Source organism: Carettochelys insculpta, chromosome 2 (genome assembly GCF_033958435.1).
Source record: "Carettochelys insculpta isolate YL-2023 chromosome 2, ASM3395843v1, whole genome shotgun sequence".
NCBI classification, from domain to species: domain Eukaryota; kingdom Metazoa; phylum Chordata; order Testudines; family Carettochelyidae; genus Carettochelys; species Carettochelys insculpta.
In genome coordinates, this window is record NC_134138.1 from 1,329,838 (window position 1) to 1,351,738 (window position 21,901).

Sequence of the window (21,901 nt, forward strand, 5' to 3'; positions counted from 1 at the left end):
CATCTGACACCACTGAGAACAGTTTCTCACCCTCCTCTTTAGCGCTCCCCTTCAGGAAGCTGAAGGCTGCTATTAAATCACCCCTCAATCTTCTCTTCTGTAAACTGAACAAGCCCAAATCCCTCAGCCTGTCCTCATAGGCCATGTGCTCCAGCCCCTTAATCGTTTTCATTGCCCTCCACTGATCCCACTTCAATGCATCCACATCCCTTCTATACTGGGGTGCCCAGAATTCGAACCGATACTCCAGATGTGGCCTCACCAGTGCTGAGTAGAGGGGAATAATAACTTCTCTAGATCTACCGGAAATGCTTCTCCTAATGCACCCCAATATGCAATTACCCTTCTTGGCTACAAGGGCACGCTGATTGAAGTGAGTCTGTGCTCACGAAAGCTCATGCTCAAAACTTCTCTGTTAGTCTATAAGATGCCACAGGACCCTTCGTTGCTGTTACAGATCCAGACTAACATGGCTACCGCTCCAATAAAGGGCATGGTGTTGACTCATATCCAGCTTCTCATCCACTGTAATCCCCAGGTCCTTTTCTGCTGCACTGGTACTTAAGCAGTCGGTCCCCAGCCTGTAACAATGCTTGGGATTCTTCCAACCCAAGTGCAGGTCTCTCCACTTCTTGTTGAACTTCATCAGATTTTTTTTGGCCCAATCCTCCAATTTATCTAGGTCACTCTGAACCCCATCCCTACCCTCCAATGTATCTACCTGTGCCACTGTCTTAGTATCATCTGCAAATTTGCTGAGGGTGCAATCCATCCTCACATCTAGGTTATTAATAAAGATGTTGAACAATACTGGCCCTAGAACCGATCCTTGGGGCACTCCACTTGAAACCGCAAAACAACCAGACCTTGAGCCATTGATCGCTACCTGTTGGGCCCCATCATCTAGCCAGATTTTTATCCATCTTACAGTCCAGGTATCCAATCTATACTTCCTTAATTTATGGGCAAGAAAGTTGTGGGAGACAGAATCAACAGCTTTCTAAAGTCAAGGTATATCACATCCACTGACTTCCCCATATCCACAGATCCTGTTACCTCATCATAGAAACTAATCAGATTGGTCAGGCAGGACTTGCCCTTGGTGAATCCATGCTGACTGCTCTTGATCACGTTCCCCTCTTCCCAATGCTTCAAAATGGATTCCTTGAGGATCCCCCCCATGATTTTTCCAGGGACTGAAGTAAGGCTGACCGGTCTATAGTCCTCCGGATTGTCCTTTCCTTTTTTAAAGATGGGCACTATATTTTCTTTTTTCCAGTGATCAGGGACCTCTCCCGATCTCCACAAGTTTTCAAAGATAATAGCCAAAGGCTCTGCAAAGACATCTGCCAATTCCCTCAGTACCCTTGGGTGCATTAAATCCAGACCCATGAATTTGTGTGCATCTAGCGTTTCTAAATAGCTCTTAACCTGTTCTTTCCCCACTGAGGGCTGCCCACCTCCTTCTCAAACTGCATTGCCTAGTGCCGTAGTCTGGGAGCTGACCTTGCCCATGAAGACTGAGGCAAAAAAAGCATTGAGTACTTCACCCTTTCCCACATTGTCTTTCACCAGGTTACCACCTCCATTCAGTAACGGCCGCACACCCTCCCTGATAACCCTTTTATTGTTAACAGGCCTGTAGAAACCCTTCTTGCTGCCCTTCACATTCATTGTCAGCTGCAGTTCCACTTGTGCTTTCACTTTCCTGAGGGTTGGTCCTGTGGCTGGTTTTGTTCAACATCTTCCTTACTGACTTGAACGAGGGGATGGGTTGCACCCTGAGCAAATTCATGGATGACCCTGTGATGGAGTAGGGGGAGTGCAAGTGTGAGTCAGGCTGGATGTCTGAGGCAAGCAGAATAGCTCCCAGTGGCTAAGGATGACCCTGGGGCTACAACTGGCAGGTAACACCTCCGCCCTGAACAAAGAGGAGGGAGGAGCCAAGCTGGTTTTTGAATCGGGGGCGGCAGTTAGAGGCTAGAGGAAGAGAGAGCTGGAAGGCAGCCAGCGAGAGGAGGGGGAAAGCTACACCCCAGAGGGGCACCCCTCGGGGTCTTCTCCCCAGGACGGGTTGGAAGGACTGTCTCTGACTGCTGTACTGACGCTTCTGTGAGAAACTGGGCCTCTGTTGCCTAATAAACCTCCTGTTGTACCTGCTGAGTGAGAGTCACTCCTGCCAGCGGACGGGGTGCAGTGCAGGGGGACCCCTGAACCCCATCACAGACGCTAAGTTGGGGGGAGAGGTAGATATGCTAGAGCAGAGGTGGCCAGCCAGTTAGGGACTAAGAGCCAAAATAGCTGTGGACAGAGTGCGCAGAGACACGTCGTGTGAGAAACCTGTCAGCAGGAGCTCGATACTGCTGAAGGATTTGAGGCCCGTGTCCTTCAGAGATCATTTGATTGAAAATACGAAGGTGTGTACGTGTAATGCCTTGCAAACAAAGCCTGATGGGTAGCAGATAAGACAATGGGGTTTTGTCTATTGCAAAGAACATGGGCTACATCTACACGTGCAGCCAACATCGAAATAGGGCGGACTCAACACACGGATCGTCTACACGGTCCCTACTTCGACGTTGAACGTCGAAGTAGGGCGTTATTCCTATCTCCTCGGCTGCATCTACACGTGCACGCTACTTCGAAGTAGCGGCACCAACTTCGAAATAGCGCCCGTCACGTCTACACGCGTCGGGCGCTATTTCGAAGTTAACTTTGACGTTAGGCGGCGAGACGTCGAAGTTGCTAACCTCATGAGGAGATAGGAATAGCGCCCTACTTCAACGTTCAACGTCGAAGTAGGGACCGTGTAGACGATCCGCGTCCCGCAACGTCGAAATTGCTGGGTCCTCCATGGCGGCCATCAGCTGGGGGGTTGAGAGATGCTCTCTCTCCAGCCCCTGCGGGGCTCTATGGTCACCGTGGGCAGCAGCCCTTAGCCCAGGGCTTCTGGCTGCTTCTGCGGCAGCTGGGGATCTATGCTGCAGGCACAGGGTCTGCAACCAGTTGTCAGCTCTGTGTATCTTGTGTTGTTTAGTGCAACTGTGTCTGGGAGGGGCCCTTTAAGGGAGCGGCTGGCTGTTGAGTCCGCCCTGTGACCCTGTCTGCAGCTGTGCCTGGCATCCCTATTTCGATGTGTGCTACTTTGACGTGTAGACGTTCCCTCGCTGCGCCTATTTCGATGTTGGGCTGAGCAACGTCGAAGTTGAACATCGACGTTACCGGCCCTGGAGGACGTGTAGACGTTATTCATCGAAATAGACTATTTCGATGTCGGCTGCACGTGTAGACGTAGCCCTCATGAGGTTAGCGACTTCGACGTCTTGCCGCCTAACGTCGAAGTTAACTTCGAAATAGCGCCCGACGCGTGTAGACGTGACGGGCGCTATTTCGAAGTTGGTGCTGCTACTTCGAAGTAGCGTGCACATGTAGACGCAGCCATGGTGTTGTAAAGTCACAATTTATGCTATCACCCGGTGTAAGAATTGAGGAGTCTCACCAATGCTTGAAGTTGTTGTGGGGGTACAGGGAGGTCGTCATCACTATGTAAGATATGGATCGCACAGGGCTCCCCCATCTGAGCCTTGTGAAGCAGTAGGGGAGGGGTTGTTGGTTGAAGCAGCTGGCTGGGTGGCTCAGGTCAAACTGAGCCTTGGCTGTCCAGTGATCAGTGGGGTTTGACTTGTCTGTCTCCCTATTTTTCAAAGATAGAATGGGATGCTAGCGTCTGTATTTTTGTGTGATGCTCTACCCTGGTAGATACTGAGTGCTGAAATAGCAATAAAATAAAAAAAAATAGTTTTGCCTCAAGCCAAACCCACAAAGTGGCGGACGGGAGGCTGGCAGAGTGGCTGGACAGAGTCGGGGGGGCAGCTGGCAGCAGCAAGTGGAACAGCAGGACCAGCACAAAGGTGGCATTGCCTCAGGCTCAGTGAGGGAATGCATCAGTGTGATGTGTCGGGGCCTTCAGGGACTGGACAGAGTTGTGAGTCGGGTATTTGAAGTGGGGTACGGAGAACGTTTCACTATGTGAATGGGACCCTTACAGTGTCAGGCTGGTGAGCCTGAGAGGCAAGGGACACTGCTCAATCTATCTGAGCTGGGACAGTTACTTGAGGGTTGGTTATGAACTCTGAGTGTGGGATTTTCCCAAGCTTATGCTATGTGACTTCTCTGCCTCTTTCGTTTAAAGTTTCTTTCTACACTCAGACTCCGTGCTTGCGAGTGGGGAAGCATTGCCTCTCCAAGGCGCCCGGGGGGGTGTGAATTTCCCAGACTAATGGAGGGGGGCTTGAGTAGGTGTTGTGTGAGATGAATGAAAAGAAACCCCTAGATGCTGAACCCAGCTGCAGGAGAAGGGTTATACTTTTGGGGGCTCATCTGGGATCCTGGGTGAGTACCCCTCACAAGCACGTGTCGAGTGATTTGCTAAATGGAAAATAATTGTGTTTTATATTTGAGAAAGTTACTGTTTGCATCATGGCTAACTCATCAGGTTTGTTGGGCCCTGGCTCAGAAGCTTCTAGTTCAAGGGTGGCAGCCTCAGCTGATGCCTGCGCAAAAGCCCTGGGACAGACATTGGAAAAGTGTGCACTGTGATGGAGTGGGGGGGGTGCATGTGTGAGTCAGGCTGGATGTCCGAGGCAAGCAGCAGCTCCCAGTGGCTAAGGATGACCCTGGGGCTACAACTGGCAGATAACACCTCTGCCTGAACAAAGAGCAGGGAGGAGCTGAGCTGGGTTTTGAATCGGGGGGCGGCAGTTAGAGGCGAGGAGAAGGGAGAGCTGGAAGGCAGCCAGGCTGAGGAGGGGGAAAGCTACACCCCAGAGGGGCACCCCTTGGGGTCCTCTCCCCAGGACAGGTTGGAAGGACTGTCTCTGGCTGCTATGCTGTTGCTTCTGTGAGAAACTGGACATTTGTTGCCTAATAAACCTGCTGTTGTACCTGCTGAGTGAGAGTCTCTCCTGCCAGCGGGCGGGGTGCAGTGCAGGGGGACCCCTGAACCCCATCACACTGGTGTCAGAAGTGGGATGCACTGCACCCACGGATGAGCTCCCAGCAGTGGCTGACTGAGCACCAGAGAAGGAAGGAGTCTCACAGGAGTCAGAGGGGGAACAGAGCCATTCCTGCAGCTGCTGCTGGTGAGTGGATACCCCGGGAGATAGCGGGGAGATGGATTATACCCGACTCCTGAAGGCAGAGCTAGCGGGGCTGTGCAGAGAGAGGGGCCTGACCGTGGGGAAGGCGACCAAGGCCCAGCTGATTGCACAGCTGGAAGAGAATGACCGATCCGGGGGGGCAGAGCCTGTCCCGGCAGAAAGTGGCCAGTCAGCCTCGGGAAGCATTTCGGATTCTCCGACAGGAGCAGGGGCTCGACGCCGTCAGACAGACGCGGTGCCCACCAGGTCGCGCTCAGCTAGCGGTGGTCCATCGCGGGCAGAGTCCCCCGCCGCAGAGCTGCGACGGCTGGAGCTCGAGGTGAGATTAAAGGAACTGGAGCACCAGGAACGGGAAAGAGAGCGTGAGCGCCAGGAACGGGAAAGAGAGCGTGAGCATGAGCGCCAGCTACAAGAGACACAGCGGGAGGAGAAAGAACGAGAACGGAAGGAGAAAGAACGAGAACGGAAGGAGAGAGAGCGAGAGCGTGAGGAGAGAGAGCGAGAGCGGGAGCATGAGCGAACCATGGCAGAGACGAGACGCCAAGAGGCCCCAGCTGCGGTAAGCGGGGAGAGGGCCAGACGGCTCGGGGTGGCCAGTCACTTGGAGACGCGTGTGCTGGCCCAGTGTCAGGACACAGGGGACATGGACGAGTTCCTCACCGCCTTCGAGCGAGCCTGTGAGTTGCATGAGGTTCCCCCAGATGAGCGGCTCCGGCACCTCACCCCCTTGCTGGGCCGGAAGGGCGCAGCGGTGCTCAGCCAGCTGGTGGGGCTGCAGCCTGGGGACTATGAACGGTTCAAACAGGCCCTGCTGCATAAGTTCGGGCTGACTCCGGAGATGTACAAGAGGAAGTTCCAGGAGGCGCAGAAGAGGCCAGAGGAAACCCATGTAGATACAACCGCCCGCCTGAAGCAATACTACCAGAAGTGGGCGTTCGGAATGGGAGTCCAGTCCGTAGAGGACCTGATCGAGCTGGCGGTCGTGGAGCGATTCTACGAGATGTGCGCACCTGACCTGAGGGTGTGGCTCGTGGACCGGAAGCCAGGGGACTCACATGATGCAGGGAAACTGGCAGATGACTTCACAAACAGCCGGGCCAGGTTTGAAAGTGAGCCCCACAAAGAGAGGGAGTCTCGGAGAGAGAGGGAGTCCCGGAGGGAGAGGGAGTCCTGGAGAAACCGAGAATCTCAGAGAGACCGGTCCCTAACTGTACGACAGAGGGGACCACCTCTTGGGCAAGCCCAGGAAAGAGGGGCCAGCCACCCACCCCCCAGAGAGCCAAACAGAGCCCGGACAGAGCAGCCGGCCCGAGGGACACAACAAGACCCAGGCTGTTACCGCTGTGGGCGAAAGGGGCATAGAGCAGCCCAGTGCCCCAGGCTCCCAGACAGGTTGAGCAGGCCGGGGAGTCATGGAGTCAACTGGGTGGGGTCCCAGAAGTCAGAGGGGCTGGCGGCCAAGGTGGGTGGTGCTGACAATGGGCACTCGGATTGGGCCGAATCCGCCCCACAGACCAGCTCCTCAGGGGGACCAAATGCTCAGAGGCCAGTTTACAGAGTGGGGGCGGCACTGCCTCTGTGGAGCAAGTGTCTCAAACCCCTCGAGGTAGACGGGAAAAAGGTCACGGGGTTCTGGGACACAGGCGCTGACGTGACGCTGGCCCGACCCGGGGTGGTGGCACCGGGCTGCATGATACCCGATTCCCACCTGACGATAACAGGAATTGATGGGACCCCTTTCAAGGTGCCCATGGCGAGGGTGCACCTGAAATGGGGGAAGAAGGAAGGCCCCAAGGAAGTGGGCGTGCACAGCCATTTGCCGGCGGATGTACTGATGGGGGCTGACCTGGAGAACTGGCAAGGTGAACGCCCTCGTGCCCTGGTCCTGACCCGTAGCCAAAGAAAACGAGGGGTGCGCTCCCCAGATTCAGGGGTACAGGCCCAGCCAAAGCCACAGGGGCCAACCCTGAGAGAAAGGAGGCCCCCAAAAACCAGATCTCACAGGCCAGGGGTGCTGGAGCCAGGCAGAGATGGGGAAGTAGCATCCGCCCCTGCCCGAGCGGAAGAATTCCAGGCAGAGCAGCAGAGAGACCCCTCCTTGCAGAAGCTGAGGGAACTGGCCAGTCTCAGCCCAGCTCCACAGCTGGGGGAGGGCTGCAGGGAGAGATTCCTGTGGGAAAAGGGATTCCTGTACCGGGAATGGGCTCCCAGACGCAAAGCGGAGCCATGGAAGGTCCAGAGGCAACTGGTGGTTCCCCAAAAGTACCGGCGCAGGCTGCTGTACCTAGCCCATGATGTCCAGCTCGCAGGACACCAGGGGATCCACCGCACCAGGAGAAGGTTGTTACAGAACTTTTTCTGGCCAGGGATCTTTGCAGCTGTCCGTCTGTATTGCCTGTCCTGCGATCCCTGCCAGAGGGTGGGGAAGAGCCGGGACAAGGGGAAAGCTGCCCTGAGGCCACTGCCCATCATAGAGGAGCCTTTCCAGAAAGTGGCTATAGACATAGTGGGCCCCTTCAGCAAGGCAACGCGTTCGGGGAAGAAATATATTTTGGTAGTGGTAGATTTTGCCACGCGATACCCAGAAGCAGTGGCCTTGACCTCTGTCGACGCTGACACCGTGGCGGTTGCACTGCTGTCCATTTTCAGCAGAGTGGGGTTCCCCAAGGAGGTCCTCACGGATCAGGGGTCCAACTTCATGTCGGCCCTACTGCAAAGCTTGTGGGACAAGTGTGGGGTCCGGCACACCTGGGCCACAGCCGACCACCCGCAGACCAATGGGCTGGTGGAGAGGTTCAATGGGACTCTGAAGCAGATGCTGAGAACCTTCATGAATCAATACCCCCATGACTGGGACAAGTACTTACCCCACCTGCTGTTTGCATACAGGGAGGTGCCCCAGGAATCCACGGGGTTCTCCCCGTTTGAGCTGCTGTATGGAAGGAGGGTACGGGGACCCCTGGACTTGCTCAGAGAAGAGTGGGAGGGGACGGCCTCTCCTGAAGGGGAGTCAGTGGTACAGTATGTACTGACCTTCCGGGAAAAACTCACCGAGCTCATGGGCCTGGCCAGGGAGAACCTCTCCATGGCCCAAAGGAAGCAAAAGGTCTGGTATGACCGTAACGCCAGGGCCCGAGCCTATGCCACCGGGGATCAAGTGATGGTCCTTATACCTGTGCGGCGGAACAAGCTGCAAGCGGCCTGGGATGGGCCCTTCAAGGTCGTCAAACAGCTAAATGACGTGAATTATGTGGTGGAACTGTCGAACTGGGCCCACAGCCACCGGGTCTATCATGTGAACATGATGAAACCTTACTGGGACAGGCAGAATTTGGTGCTGGCCGTGTGCAGACACTGGGAGGGGCAGGGGGATGATCCCTTGGTGGATTTACTCACAAGGACTGGAGCCGGCTCCTTGCTGGAGTCTATTCCCCTCTCAGACCAGCTGACCCCTGCCCAGCAGACGGAGATCAAGGAGGTGCTGCATTCGCACCAACAGCTGTTCTCTGACAGACCCGGACGCACTGACCTGGCTGTCCACCGAATAGAGACAGGCACCCACGCCCCTGTCAAGTGTGTGCCATTCAGAGCCACAGGGAGGACGGCTCAGGACATAGAGCGGGAGGTTGAAGACATGCTGGCTCTGGGGGTGATCCAACCCTCGTCCAGCCCCTGGGCCTCTCCCGTGGTGTTAGTCCCTAAAAAAGATGGGTCTGTTCGGTTTTGTGTGGACTATCGCAAGCTTAACGCCATCACTGTCTCGGACGCCTACCCCATGCCCAGGCCTGATGACCTTTTAGACAAGCTGGGGGGAGCCCGTTATCTCACCACCATAGACCTCACCAAGGGGTACTGGCAAGTGCCATTAGACCAAGATGCCCGGCTGAAGTCGGCTTTCATCACTCCTGTGGGGCTCTACGAGTTCCTGGTCCTGCCCTTTGGCCTCAAGGGGGCACCCGCTACCTTCCAGCGTCTGGTGGACCAGCTACTGAAAGGGATGGAGAGCTTTGCCCTGGCTTACATGGACGACATTTGCATCTTCAGCCAGACGTGGGAGGACCATGTGTCCCAGCTCAAGCAGGTGCTGGACCGACTCCAGAAGGCCGGGCTGACTATCAAGGCAGGGAAGTGCAAGGTGGGAATGGCTGAGGTGACCTACCTGGGCCACAAGGTGGGCAGCGGCTGCTTAAAGCCAGAGCCAGCTAAAGTGGAGGCTGTCAGAGATTGGCCAACACCCCAGACTAAGAAGCAGGTCCAGGCCTTCATTGGGATGGCGGGGTACTACCGGAGGTTTGTGCCCCACTTTAGCTCCATCGCAGCCCCCCTCACGGAGCTGTGTAAAAAGGGAAAGCCTGACAAGGTGGTCTGGACCGAGCAGTGCCAAGAGGCCCTCTGCGCGCTGAAGGAGGCTCTGATCAGGGCCCCAGTGCTGGCAAATCCCGACTTCAACAAGCCCTTCCTGGTGTTCACCGATGCCTCGGACGTGGGGCTGGGGGCGGTGCTAATGCAGGTGACTGACAAAGGGGAGAAACACCCCATCGTGTACCTGAGTAAGAAGCTGCTGCCCCGGGAGCAGAGCTACGCGGCCATAGAGAAGGAATGTCTGGCCATGGTGTGGGCGCTGGGGAAGCTGCAGCCGTACCTGTTTGGACGGCGTTTCACCGTGTACACCGATCACTCACCCCTGACCTGGCTGCATCACATGAAAGGGGCCAACGCCAAGCTCCTGCGGTGGAGTCTGCTCCTGCAGGACTACGACATGGAGGTGGTCCACGTCAAGGGGAACAACAACACCATAGCCGATGCCCTGTCACGCAGGGAGGGCCCCGAACTTCCCCAGGTCACTGGCTAAGTGACCCCGCTCAGTGCGGTCTGGAAGGGGGGAGAGATGTGATGGAGTGGGGGGGGTGCATGTGTGAGTCAGGCTGGATGTCCGAGGCAAGCAGCAGCTCCCAGTGGCTAAGGATGACCCTGGGGCTACAACTGGCAGATAACACCTCTGCCTGAACAAAGAGCAGGGAGGAGCTGAGCTGGGTTTTGAATCGGGGGGCGGCAGTTAGAGGCGAGGAGAAGGGAGAGCTGGAAGGCAGCCAGGCTGAGGAGGGGGAAAGCTACACCCCAGAGGGGCACCCCTTGGGGTCCTCTCCCCAGGACAGGTTGGAAGGACTGTCTCTGGCTGCTATGCTGTTGCTTCTGTGAGAAACTGGACATTTGTTGCCTAATAAACCTGCTGTTGTACCTGCTGAGTGAGAGTCTCTCCTGCCAGCGGGCGGGGTGCAGTGCAGGGGGACCCCTGAACCCCATCACACTGGTGTCAGAAGTGGGATGCACTGCACCCACGGATGAGCTCCCAGCAGTGGCTGACTGAGCACCAGAGAAGGAAGGAGTCTCACAGGAGTCAGAGGGGGAACAGAGCCATTCCTGCAGCTGCTGCTGGTGAGTGGATACCCCGGGAGATAGCGGGGAGATGGATTATACCCGACTCCTGAAGGCAGAGCTAGCGGGGCTGTGCAGAGAGAGGGGCCTGACCGTGGGGAAGGCGACCAAGGCCCAGCTGATTGCACAGCTGGAAGAGAATGACCGATCCGGGGGGGCAGAGCCTGTCCCGGCAGAAAGTGGCCAGTCAGCCTCGGGAAGCATTTCGGATTCTCCGACAGGAGCAGGGGCTCGACGCCGTCAGACAGACGCGGTGCCCACCAGGTCGCGCTCAGCTAGCGGTGGTCCATCGCGGGCAGAGTCCCCCGCCGCAGAGCTGCGACGGCTGGAGCTCGAGGTGAGATTAAAGGAACTGGAGCACCAGGAACGGGAAAGAGAGCGTGAGCGCCAGGAACGGGAAAGAGAGCGTGAGCATGAGCGCCAGCTACAAGAGACACAGCGGGAGGAGAAAGAACGAGAACGGAAGGAGAAAGAACGAGAACGGAAGGAGAGAGAGCGAGAGCGTGAGGAGAGAGAGCGAGAGCGGGAGCATGAGCGAACCATGGCAGAGACGAGACGCCAAGAGGCCCCAGCTGCGGTAAGCGGGGAGAGGGCCAGACGGCTCGGGGTGGCCAGTCACTTGGAGACGCGTGTGCTGGCCCAGTGTCAGGACACAGGGGACATGGACGAGTTCCTCACCGCCTTCGAGCGAGCCTGTGAGTTGCATGAGGTTCCCCCAGATGAGCGGCTCCGGCACCTCACCCCCTTGCTGGGCCGGAAGGGCGCAGCGGTGCTCAGCCAGCTGGTGGGGCTGCAGCCTGGGGACTATGAACGGTTCAAACAGGCCCTGCTGCATAAGTTCGGGCTGACTCCGGAGATGTACAAGAGGAAGTTCCAGGAGGCGCAGAAGAGGCCAGAGGAAACCCATGTAGATACAACCGCCCGCCTGAAGCAATACTACCAGAAGTGGGCATTCGGAATGGGAGTCTAGTCCGTAGAGGACCTGATCGAGCTGGCGGTCGTGGAGCGATTCTACGAGATGTGCGCACCTGACCTGAGGGTGTGGCTCGTGGACCGGAAGCCAGGGGACTCACATGATGCAGGGAAACTGGCAGATGACTTCACAAACAGCCGGGCCAGGTTTGAAAGTGAGCCCCACAAAGAGAGGGAGTCTCGGAGAGAGAGGGAGTCCCGGAGGGAGAGGGAGTCCTGGAGAAACCGAGAATCTCAGAGAGACCGGTCCCTAACTGTACGACAGAGGGGACCACCTCTTGGGCAAGCCCAGGAAAGAGGGGCCAGCCACCCACCCCCCAGAGAGCCAAACAGAGCCCGGACAGAGCAGCCGGCCCGAGGGACACAACAAGACCCAGGCTGTTACCGCTGTGGGCGAAAGGGGCATAGAGCAGCCCAGTGCCCCAGGCTCCCAGACAGGTTGAGCAGGCCGGGGAGTCATGGAGTCAACTGGGTGGGGTCCCAGAAGTCAGAGGGGCTGGCGGCCAAGGTGGGTGGTGCTGACAATGGGCACTCGGATTGGGCCGAATCCGCCCCACAGACCAGCTCCTCAGGGGGACCAAATGCTCAGAGGCCAGTTTACAGAGTGGGGGCGGCACTGCCTCTGTGGAGCAAGTGTCTCAAACCCCTCGAGGTAGACGGGAAAAAGGTCACGGGGTTCTGGGACACAGGTGCTGACGTGACGCTGGCCCGACCCGGGGTGGTGGCACCGGGCTGCATGATACCCGATTCCCACCTGACGATAACAGGAATTGATGGGACCCCTTTCAAGGTGCCCATGGCGAGGGTGCACCTGAAATGGGGGAAGAAGGAAGGCCCCAAGGAAGTGGGCGTGCACAGCCATTTGCCGGCGGATGTACTGATGGGGGCTGACCTGGAGAACTGGCAAGGTGAACGCCCTCGTGCCCTGGTCCTGACCCGTAGCCAAAGAAAACGAGGGGTGCGCTCCCCAGATTCAGGGGTACAGGCCCAGCCAAAGCCACAGGGGCCAACCCTGAGAGAAAGGAGGCCCCCAAAAACCAGATCTCACAGGCCAGGGGTGCTGGAGCCAGGCAGAGATGGGGAAGTAGCATCCGCCCCTGCCCGAGCGGAAGAATTCCAGGCAGAGCAGCAGAGAGACCCCTCCTTGCAGAAGCTGAGGGAACTGGCCAGTCTCAGCCCAGCTCCACAGCTGGGGGAGGGCTGCAGGGAGAGATTCCTGTGGGAAAAGGGATTCCTGTACCGGGAATGGGCTCCCAGACGCAAAGCGGAGCCATGGAAGGTCCAGAGGCAACTGGTGGTTCCCCAAAAGTACCGGCGCAGGCTGCTGTACCTAGCCCATGATGTCCAGCTCGCAGGACACCAGGGGATCCACCGCACCAGGAGAAGGTTGTTACAGAACTTTTTCTGGCCAGGGATCTTTGCAGCTGTCCGTCTGTATTGCCTGTCCTGCGATCCCTGCCAGAGGGTGGGGAAGAGCCGGGACAAGGGGAAAGCTGCCTTGAGGCCACTGCCCATCATAGAGGAGCCTTTCCAGAAAGTGGCTATAGACATAGTGGGCCCCTTCAGCAAGGCAACGCGTTCGGGGAAGAAATATATTTTGGTAGTGGTAGATTTTGCCACGCGATACCCAGAAGCAGTGGCCTTGACCTCTATCGACGCTGACACCGTGGCAGATGCACTGCTGTCCATTTTCAGCAGAGTGGGGTTCCCCAAGGAGGTCCTCACAGATCAGGGGTCCAACTTCATGTCGGCCCTACTGCAAAGCTTGTGGGACAAGTGTGGGGTCCGGCACACCTGGGCCACAGCCTACCACCCGCAGACCAATGGGCTGGTGGAGAGGTTCAATGGGACTCTGAAGCAGATGCTGAGAACCTTCATGAATCAATACCCCCATGACTGGGACAAGTACTTACCCCACCTGCTGTTTGCATACAGGGAGGTGCCCCAGGAATCCACGGGGTTCTCCCCGTTTGAGCTGCTGTATGGAAGGAGGGTACGGGGACCCCTGGACTTGCTCAGAGAAGAGTGGGAGGGGACGGCCTCTCCTGAAGGGGAGTCAGTGGTACAGTATGTACTGACCTTCCGGGAAAAACTCACCGAGCTCATGGGCCTGGCCAGGGAGAACCTCTCCATGGCCCAAAGGAAGCAAAAGGTCTGGTATGACCGTAACGCCAGGGCCCGAGCCTATGCCACCGGGGATCAAGTGATGGTCCTTATACCTGTGCGGCGGAACAAGCTGCAAGCGGCCTGGGATGGGCCCTTCAAGGTCGTCAAACAGCTAAATGACGTGAATTATGTGGTGGAACTGTCGAACTGGGCCCACAGCCACCGGGTCTATCATGTGAACATGATGAAACCTTACTGGGACAGGCAGAATTTGGTGCTGGCCGTGTGCAGACACTGGGAGGGGCAGGGGGATGATCCCTTGGTGGATTTACTCACAAGGACTGGAGCCGGCTCCTTGCTGGAGTCTATTCCCCTCTCAGACCAGCTGACCCCTGCCCAGCAGACGGAGATCAAGGAGGTGCTGCATTCGCACCAACAGCTGTTCTCTGACAGACCCGGACGCACTGACCTGGCTGTCCACCGAATAGAGACAGGCACCCACGCCCCTGTCAAGTGTGTGCCATTCAGAGCCACAGGGAGGACGGCTCAGGACATAGAGCGGGAGGTTGAAGACATGCTGGCTCTGGGGGTGATCCAACCCTCGTCCAGCCCCTGGGCCTCTCCCGTGGTGTTAGTCCCTAAAAAAGATGGGTCTGTTCGGTTTTGTGTGGACTATCGCAAGCTTAACGCCATCACTGTCTCGGACGCCTACCCCATGCCCAGGCCTGATGACCTTTTAGACAAGCTGGGGGGAGCCCGTTATCTCACCACCATAGACCTCACCAAGGGGTACTGGCAAGTGCCATTAGACCAAGATGCCCGGCTGAAGTCGGCTTTCATCACTCCTGTGGGGCTCTACGAGTTCCTGGTCCTGCCCTTTGGCCTCAAGGGGGCACCCGCTACCTTCCAGCGTCTGGTGGACCAGCTACTGAAAGGGATGGAGAGCTTTGCCCTGGCTTACATGGACGACATTTGCATCTTCAGCCAGACGTGGGAGGACCATGTGTCCCAGCTCAAGCAGGTGCTGGACCGACTCCAGAAGGCCGGGCTGACTATCAAGGCAGGGAAGTGCAAGGTGGGAATGGCTGAGGTGACCTACCTGGGCCACAAGGTGGGCAGCGGCTGCTTAAAGCCAGAGCCAGCTAAAGTGGAGGCTGTCAGAGATTGGCCAACACCCCAGACTAAGAAGCAGGTCCAGGCCTTCATTGGGATGGCGGGGTACTACCGGAGGTTTGTGCCCCACTTTAGCTCCATCGCAGCCCCCCTCACGGAGCTGTGTAAAAAGGGAAAGCCTGACAAGGTGGTCTGGACCGAGCAGTGCCAAGAGGCCCTCTGCGCGCTGAAGGAGGCTCTGATCAGGGCCCCAGTGCTGGCAAATCCCGACTTCAACAAGCCCTTCCTGGTGTTCACCGATGCCTCGGACGTGGGGCTGGGGGCGGTGCTAATGCAGGTGACTGACAAAGGGGAGAAACACCCCATCGTGTACCTGAGTAAGAAGCTGCTGCCCCGGGAGCAGAGCTACGCGGCCATAGAGAAGGAATGTCTGGCCATGGTGTGGGCGCTGGGGAAGCTGCAGCCGTACCTGTTTGGACGGCGTTTCACCGTGTACACCGATCACTCACCCCTGACCTGGCTGCATCACATGAAAGGGGCCAACGCCAAGCTCCTGCGGTGGAGTCTGCTCCTGCAGGACTACGACATGGAGGTGGTCCACGTCAAGGGGAACAACAACACCATAGCCGATGCCCTGTCACGCAGGGAGGGCCCCGAACTTCCCCAGGTCACTGGCTAAGTGACCCCGCTCAGTGCGGTCTGGAAGGGGGGAGAGATGTGATGGAGTGGGGGGGGTGCATGTGTGAGTCAGGCTGGATGTCCGAGGCAAGCAGCAGCTCCCAGTGGCTAAGGATGACCCTGGGGCTACAACTGGCAGATAACACCTCTGCCTGAACAAAGAGCAGGGAGGAGCTGAGCTGGGTTTTGAATCGGGGGGCGGCAGTTAGAGGCGAGGAGAAGGGAGAGCTGGAAGGCAGCCAGGCTGAGGAGGGGGAAAGCTACACCCCAGAGGGGCACCCCTTGGGGTCCTCTCCCCAGGACAGGTTGGAAGGACTGTCTCTGGCTGCTATGCTGTTGCTTCTGTGAGAAACTGGACATTTGTTGCCTAATAAACCTGCTGTTGTACCTGCTGAGTGAGAGTCTCTCCTGCCAGCGGGCGGGGTGCAGTGCAGGGGGACCCCTGAACCCCATCACATGCACTACGCCATGCTAAGGCAATCTTCTACGGTAAGCTAAGATTATTTCCTGGGGAAGAGGAGTTTGAACCCTGGCTAGAACACACCTCTGAAATACTAGAGCAGTGGGCTGTACCAGACAGAGAGAAGCGAAGATGTTTAATAGAGTCTCAGGGGCCCAGCGTTAGATGTGATTCGCACCCTGAAGCTCACTAAGCCTGAGATCAGTGTAAAGGATTGCTTAGAGGCCCTCACTCATGCGTTTGGGAGTGTAGAGAGCCCTGAAGACAGTTATTGTAACTTCCTTAATGCTAAGCAGCACCGGGGAGAGAAGGTTTCACCCTATACACACAGGCTGGAGAGACTGCTATAGAGAGCTGTCATTAGGGGAGCAGTTACTGTGGAGCAGATGGACCAGGCCAGACCGGCTCAAAGTGTAAGAAGCACTCAGTATTACAGCCTGATTGTACTTCATCTCCGGTTCAGAGAATGACAGGAACACCCACCAAGCTACTCCCAGCTGATTAAAGAGGTCAGAGAGGAGGAAGCGAGGGAGGCTGCCAGTGAGTTTTGGGAAGCTCAGATGCCTAAGCCAGCCAGCACAGCACCCTGACAAACAGCCGGTGTACTGAAGGTGAACACCAGAGAAGACCTTGCTCAACAAATTCAGGTCCTGACAGGACAGATGGCTGAGTTGCAAAGCATCATCGACCAAGCTGGGATTTGCAGGGATGAGGAGCCTCAGGCTGTGGTGAGACAGAAGTCAGCATCCATGTTTTAAGAGCATATTGGGGTGCTTTAGGAGAAGAATTTCCAGCAGATCTAGAGAAGTTATTATTCCCCTGCGTTCGGCACTGAGGAGGCCACATCTGGAGTACTGCATCCAGTTTGGGCCCCCCCAGTACAGCAAGGATGTGGATGCACTGGGGAGGGTTCAGCAGAGGGCAACGAAAATTATTAAGGGGCTGGAGCCCCTATGATCTATGAGGAGAGGCTGAGGGATTTGGGCTTATTTAGTTTGCAGAAGAGAAGACTGAGGGGTGATTTGGTAGAAGCCTTCAACATCCTGAAAGGGGGCTCTGTAAGGATGGAGAGAGACTGTTCTCAGTGGTGACAGACGGCAGAACAAGGAGTTATACAGGGAGACGAGTAGGTGGGGTATTAGGAAAAACTCTTTCACCAGGAGGGTGGTGAAGCATTGGAATGTGTTGCCTAAAGAGGTGGTGGATTCTCCATCCCTGGAGGTTTTTAAGTCCTGGCTTGAGAAAGTCCTGGCTAGGATGATTTAGTGGGGGTTGATCCTACTCTGGGCAGGGGGCTGGACTCGATGACCCCCTGAGGTCCCGTCCAGCCCCAGACTCCTATGATTCCATGATCTGGAGCCACCATCCCACCCAGGCGGAGGAGGAAAGGACAATTCTCCTGCTATGGATGTGGTCAAGATGGGCACAGTGCTGCCAATTGCTGAAATGAGGAAAATCGCAGCTTAGTTTACGGAAAGCTGAGGTTCAGTTGGGAAAATGTTGGGAAATGGCCTCAGGGTCTGGGAAAGGAGCTGCCTAAGCCTTCAGGAACTGAAGGCTCCTCTAGAAGAGACAGACACAGCCGCCTTCGTATGCCCTGACCCCAAGGGGATCTCTGAAGTGTCTGTGTTAATAGGGACCAACTCCAGTCTCTTCAAGGTACTGGCGGAATATTGCAGCCGACGGGCCGGGGACCGATACCTGACCACCCTGATGATTCCCATACTTTGTGCTGAAGCCTGTAAGAAAACTGAGGGCGCTAAACAGGAGTCGCCTGAACTGCGATGGGGGCTCTGAGCCACGCGGGCTTAGCAGTGCCTGTGAGGACAGAATGCAAAGGGATAGCCAGGAGCACCTGCTAAATGGCAGAAGAGCAGCTTTAGCCATGGCAGAGCAGCCAGGGCCGCGTTCAATATCTAGGGGTCCCTTTTCATCCCTCTCACACAGAACTGGCTCGAGCCCCCTCCCACCTCATCCCCGGCTCACTCCCTGAGCTGTGCCCCCCAAGCTGGCTGGCTCCACCTGGCCCCGTGCATGCTGCCTACCTCGGCAGGGGTCATTCTTCACCAGGAACTCATCGAGCGCGATCCAGCCACCGCCCACTCTCACCATCAAGGTGCTGCGCAGGATCCGCACCATGCGCAGCTGCTGCAACTCGCCAAACTGCAGCGGCAAGAGGGGGCAGCCTGTGAGGCGCCAGGGCTCTGCAGCAAGCAGGTGGCCCAGGCAGGCTTGTCCCGACCCACCCATGCCGTGCTGCGTTGTGCCCCTTCCCAGCCTGGCACCAGGCCATGGCCCAGGCCAGGAGGTGGGTAAGTGACTGGGGCAGGGCCATCCGAAAGTGCCCAGAATACTGGTCCTGTCCCTTTGAACTCAGGGCATCTGTTCAGTGCAGGCGTCAGAGTGCTGCCGGAGCAGCCATCCAAGCTTGGCCTGAGGCCACGGCCTGGGCAGGTGTCCGGCTGTACTCGGGGGGGTATGAGGGATGGAGGACCCTTGGCCCCTCTGCACCAAGGGGGCAGCTGTGGCCCCTGTACTGACCAGGGGAGTCACAGCCGCTCTGTAGCAGCCGGGCACCTCACCTGGCTGCTGTCCAGAGCCCAAGGGCAGCACGGAAGCTGCCCCAGTCTAGAGCCTCCCTTGGCTCCCCAGCGGGGAGAGAGCAGGGCTCAGACAGGCTCGGGCGGGGCGCGTGCCCACGCTGGTGGCCCCGCCGGCTGAGACACGCCGGGCTGCAGCCGCTGTGCCTAGCTGCGGGCAGGCAGGAGGCAGCGCGCCCGGGCGCGGCACTTACCCGGTACCGGTTGGGGCTGATCTGCTCCACCTGGAAGCGCTTGGCACAGCTGCACTGGGCCACCTGCCGGTTGACCTGGAACACAGCACGAGGCCCTGGGTAGCGCGAGGCCTGTGGGCGGCAGCCCTGCTCCCCCAGGTCAGGAGGGGCCCAGGCGCTGGCCAACAGCCCGCAGAGACCCCTTCCGCGCCCTCAGCATACCCCGCTGTGGCCTCCGGGCCCTCTGCTGCTTACCAGCTACCCCGCCTGTGTGGGCCCGGTCCGCCCCTCCCCGCCCTGCCCTTGCCCCCACACCCGGGTCCGCCCTTCCCCGCCCTGCCCTTGCCACCACACCTGGGCCCGCTCCGCCCCTCCCCGCCCTCGCCCTCACACCCGGCTCCGCTCCGCCCCTCCCCGCCCTCGCCCTCACACCTGGGCCCACTCCGCCCCGCCCCGCCCTTGCCCCCACACCTGGGCCCGCTCCGCCCCTCCCCGCCCTCGCCCCCACAACTGGGCCCGCTCCGCCCCTCCCCGCCCTCGCCCCCACACCCAGGTCAGCTCCACCCCGCCCCGCCCTCGCCCTCACACCTGGGCCCGCTCCGCCCCTCCCCGCCCTTGCCCTCACACCCGGGTCAGCTCCGCCCCTCCCTGCCCTCGCCCTCACACCTGGGCCCGCTCCGCCCCGCCCCGCCCTCGCCCTCACACCCGGGTCCACTCCGCCCCTCCCCGCCCTCGCCCCCACAACTGGGCCCGCTCCGCCCCTCCCCGCCCTCGCCCCCACACCCGGGTCAGCTCCACCCCGCCCCGCCCTCGCCCTCACACCTGGGCCCGCTCCGCCCCGCCCCGCCCTTGCCCTCACACCTGGGCCCGCTCCGCCCCGCCCTGCCCTCGCCCCCACACCCGGGTCCACTCCGCCCCTCCCCGCCCTCGCCCTCACACCCGGATCCACTCCGCCCCTCCCCGCCCTCGCCCTCACACCTGGGCCCGCTCTGCCCTACCCCGCCCCGCCCCCACGCCTGGGCCCGCTCCGCCCCGCCCCGCCCCGCCCCGCCCCGCCCCGCCCCGCCGCACCCCACCCACGCCACCACACCTGGGCCTGCTCATGTCTAGACCTCTGGCGTTTGCATATCAAGGCACTTTAAGAAATTGCCCCTGTTCAGCTGGCTGGTGTTACATGCTGGGTTTGAATGGGACTCCCTCCATTTACCAGGGGCATGTGGCTGGTCCTGTGGGACCAGAAGAACCCTTGTATGCAGGGAGGCTGGTTTTCACAGCCTCTCACCGGTGCCAGGGCAGTGCTGGCTGTGGCACAGGAAGCCTGAAGGGTCTGAAGGAATTGCCGGCCCGTGGGTGAAGAGGTGTGCTGTGTGACGGGCTCGGTGCTTTACAGGGGAGGACCCAGTCCTGGGCTGTCAGTGGCCTCTCTCTAAGCAGTTTGCCCTGAATACTCTCAAAGTCCCCCCCAGGCACTCTTGTTACCCAGCCTGCCTGAGAGCCAAATGCAGAGCTAGTCGCTGGCAGAGGGGGCAGAGTAGTGGGGAAACCGGCTGGGTGACCGCCAGCATCAGCCCCTTCCACAGGCACACATGAGCTGTGGGGCAGTGGAGGCCGAAGAACGAGGTGCCAAATGCAACGTGCCCACCCCCCGGAAGCCGCCTCTCTGCCTCACAGCGAGCAGAGCCAGTTCAGCACGGTCGTAGCACTGCACTGGGAACAGCCGTTTGATCACGGGCCCTTCCGCACAGCAGAGGAAAAGCCACCAGGAGCCCGGGGCTGAGGTGTGACGTAGTGGGGGGGGATACCTGTGTGTGTGTGTGCGCGCGCGCGCTTTCAGCCTCTCTCCACAGGCGATACAGCAGAGATAATCGGGGCTGATACCTCCCAGGGATTGTATCTGAAAGAGTCCCCACCGTTTAGAAGGCAGGGGATGCGCAGTCCGAGGGATGGGAGTTCCATGACCACCACCCCAAGAGAAAAAGACGAGTGGTGGTGGTCGGGGACTCCCTCCTAAGAGGGACGGAGGCATCCGTCTGCCGCCCGGACCTTGAATCCCAGCAAGTTTGCTGCTTGCCTGGAGCTAGAATTCGGGATATTACAGAGTCGCTGCCAAAAAGTCTTCAACCAGTAGACTGTTACCCCTTCCTACTTCTTCATGTAGGAACCAGTGATACAGCCAAGAACAACTTTGATGAGATCACGGCAGACTACGTAACCCTTGGGAGAAAGATCAAGGAATACGGAGCACAGGTGGTCTTCTCATCTATCCTCCTTGTGGAAGGAAAGGGTCCGTGGAGGGATCATCGAATCACAGAGGTAAATGTGTGGTTGCGTAGGTGGTGTAGCAGGGAAGGATTTGGTTTCTTTGACCATGGGATTCTGCTTCGTGAACAGGGATTCTTGAGAAGAGACAGGATCCACCTCACTAAAAAAGGAAAGAGCGTCTTTGTGGGCAGGCTTGCAAACCTAGTGAGGAGGGCTTTAAACTAGGTTTGTTGGGGGAAGGTGACACAAGCCTGGAGGTAAGTGGGGAAGGAGGAGGGAACAATCAGGTGGGTTTCCTGGGTGAAGAGGAGAACATGGGCCAATTGGCCCCTTCTCTAAGATGCTTGTACACTAATGCCAGAAGCCTGGGGAACAAACAGGAAGAATTAGAGGCCCTGGCCCAGTCACACAAGTATGAGGTGCTTGGAATAACGGAGACTTGGTGGGACGATTTGCATAACTGGAGCACTGTCATGGATGATAATAAATTGTTTACGAAGGACAGACGGGGAGAAAAGGAGGAGGAGTTGTGCTCTATGGCTACGTCTACACGTGCACCCAACTTCGAAATAGCTTATTTCGATGTTGCGACATCGAAATAGGCTATTTCGAGGAATAACGTCTACACGTCCTCCAGGGCTGGCAACGTCGATGTTCAACTTCGACGTTGCTCAGCCCAACATCGAAATAGGCACAGCGAGGGAACGTCTACACGCCAAAGTAGCACACATCGAAATAAGGGAGCCAGGCACAGCTGCAGACAGGGTCACGGGGCGGACTCAACAGCAAGTCGCTCCCTTAAAGGGCCCCTCCCAGACACACTTTCATTAAACAGTGCAAGATACACAGAGCCAACAACTAGTTGCAGACCCTGTATATGCAGCACGGACCCCCAGCTGCAGCAGCAGCAGCCAGAAGCCCTGGGCTAAGGGCTGCTGCCCA

At 58.1% G+C, this 21,901-nt stretch overlaps 1 protein-coding gene across 1 annotated transcript in view; it reads right to left on the minus strand.

Annotated features, from left to right (window-relative positions):
- Positions 1–21,901, minus strand: part of LOC142009002 (microtubule-actin cross-linking factor 1, isoforms 6/7-like) — a 177,971-nt gene that overhangs the window by 12,059 nt on the left and 144,011 nt on the right. Inside the window, exons 34-35 of the mRNA XM_074986421.1 lie at positions 18,719–18,793; positions 17,970–18,087 (exon numbers count right to left, since the gene is read on the minus strand). Coding sequence (XP_074842522.1) covers positions 17,970–18,087; positions 18,719–18,793 — 193 coding nt within the window. The remainder of the gene's footprint in view (positions 1–17,969; positions 18,088–18,718; positions 18,794–21,901) is intronic.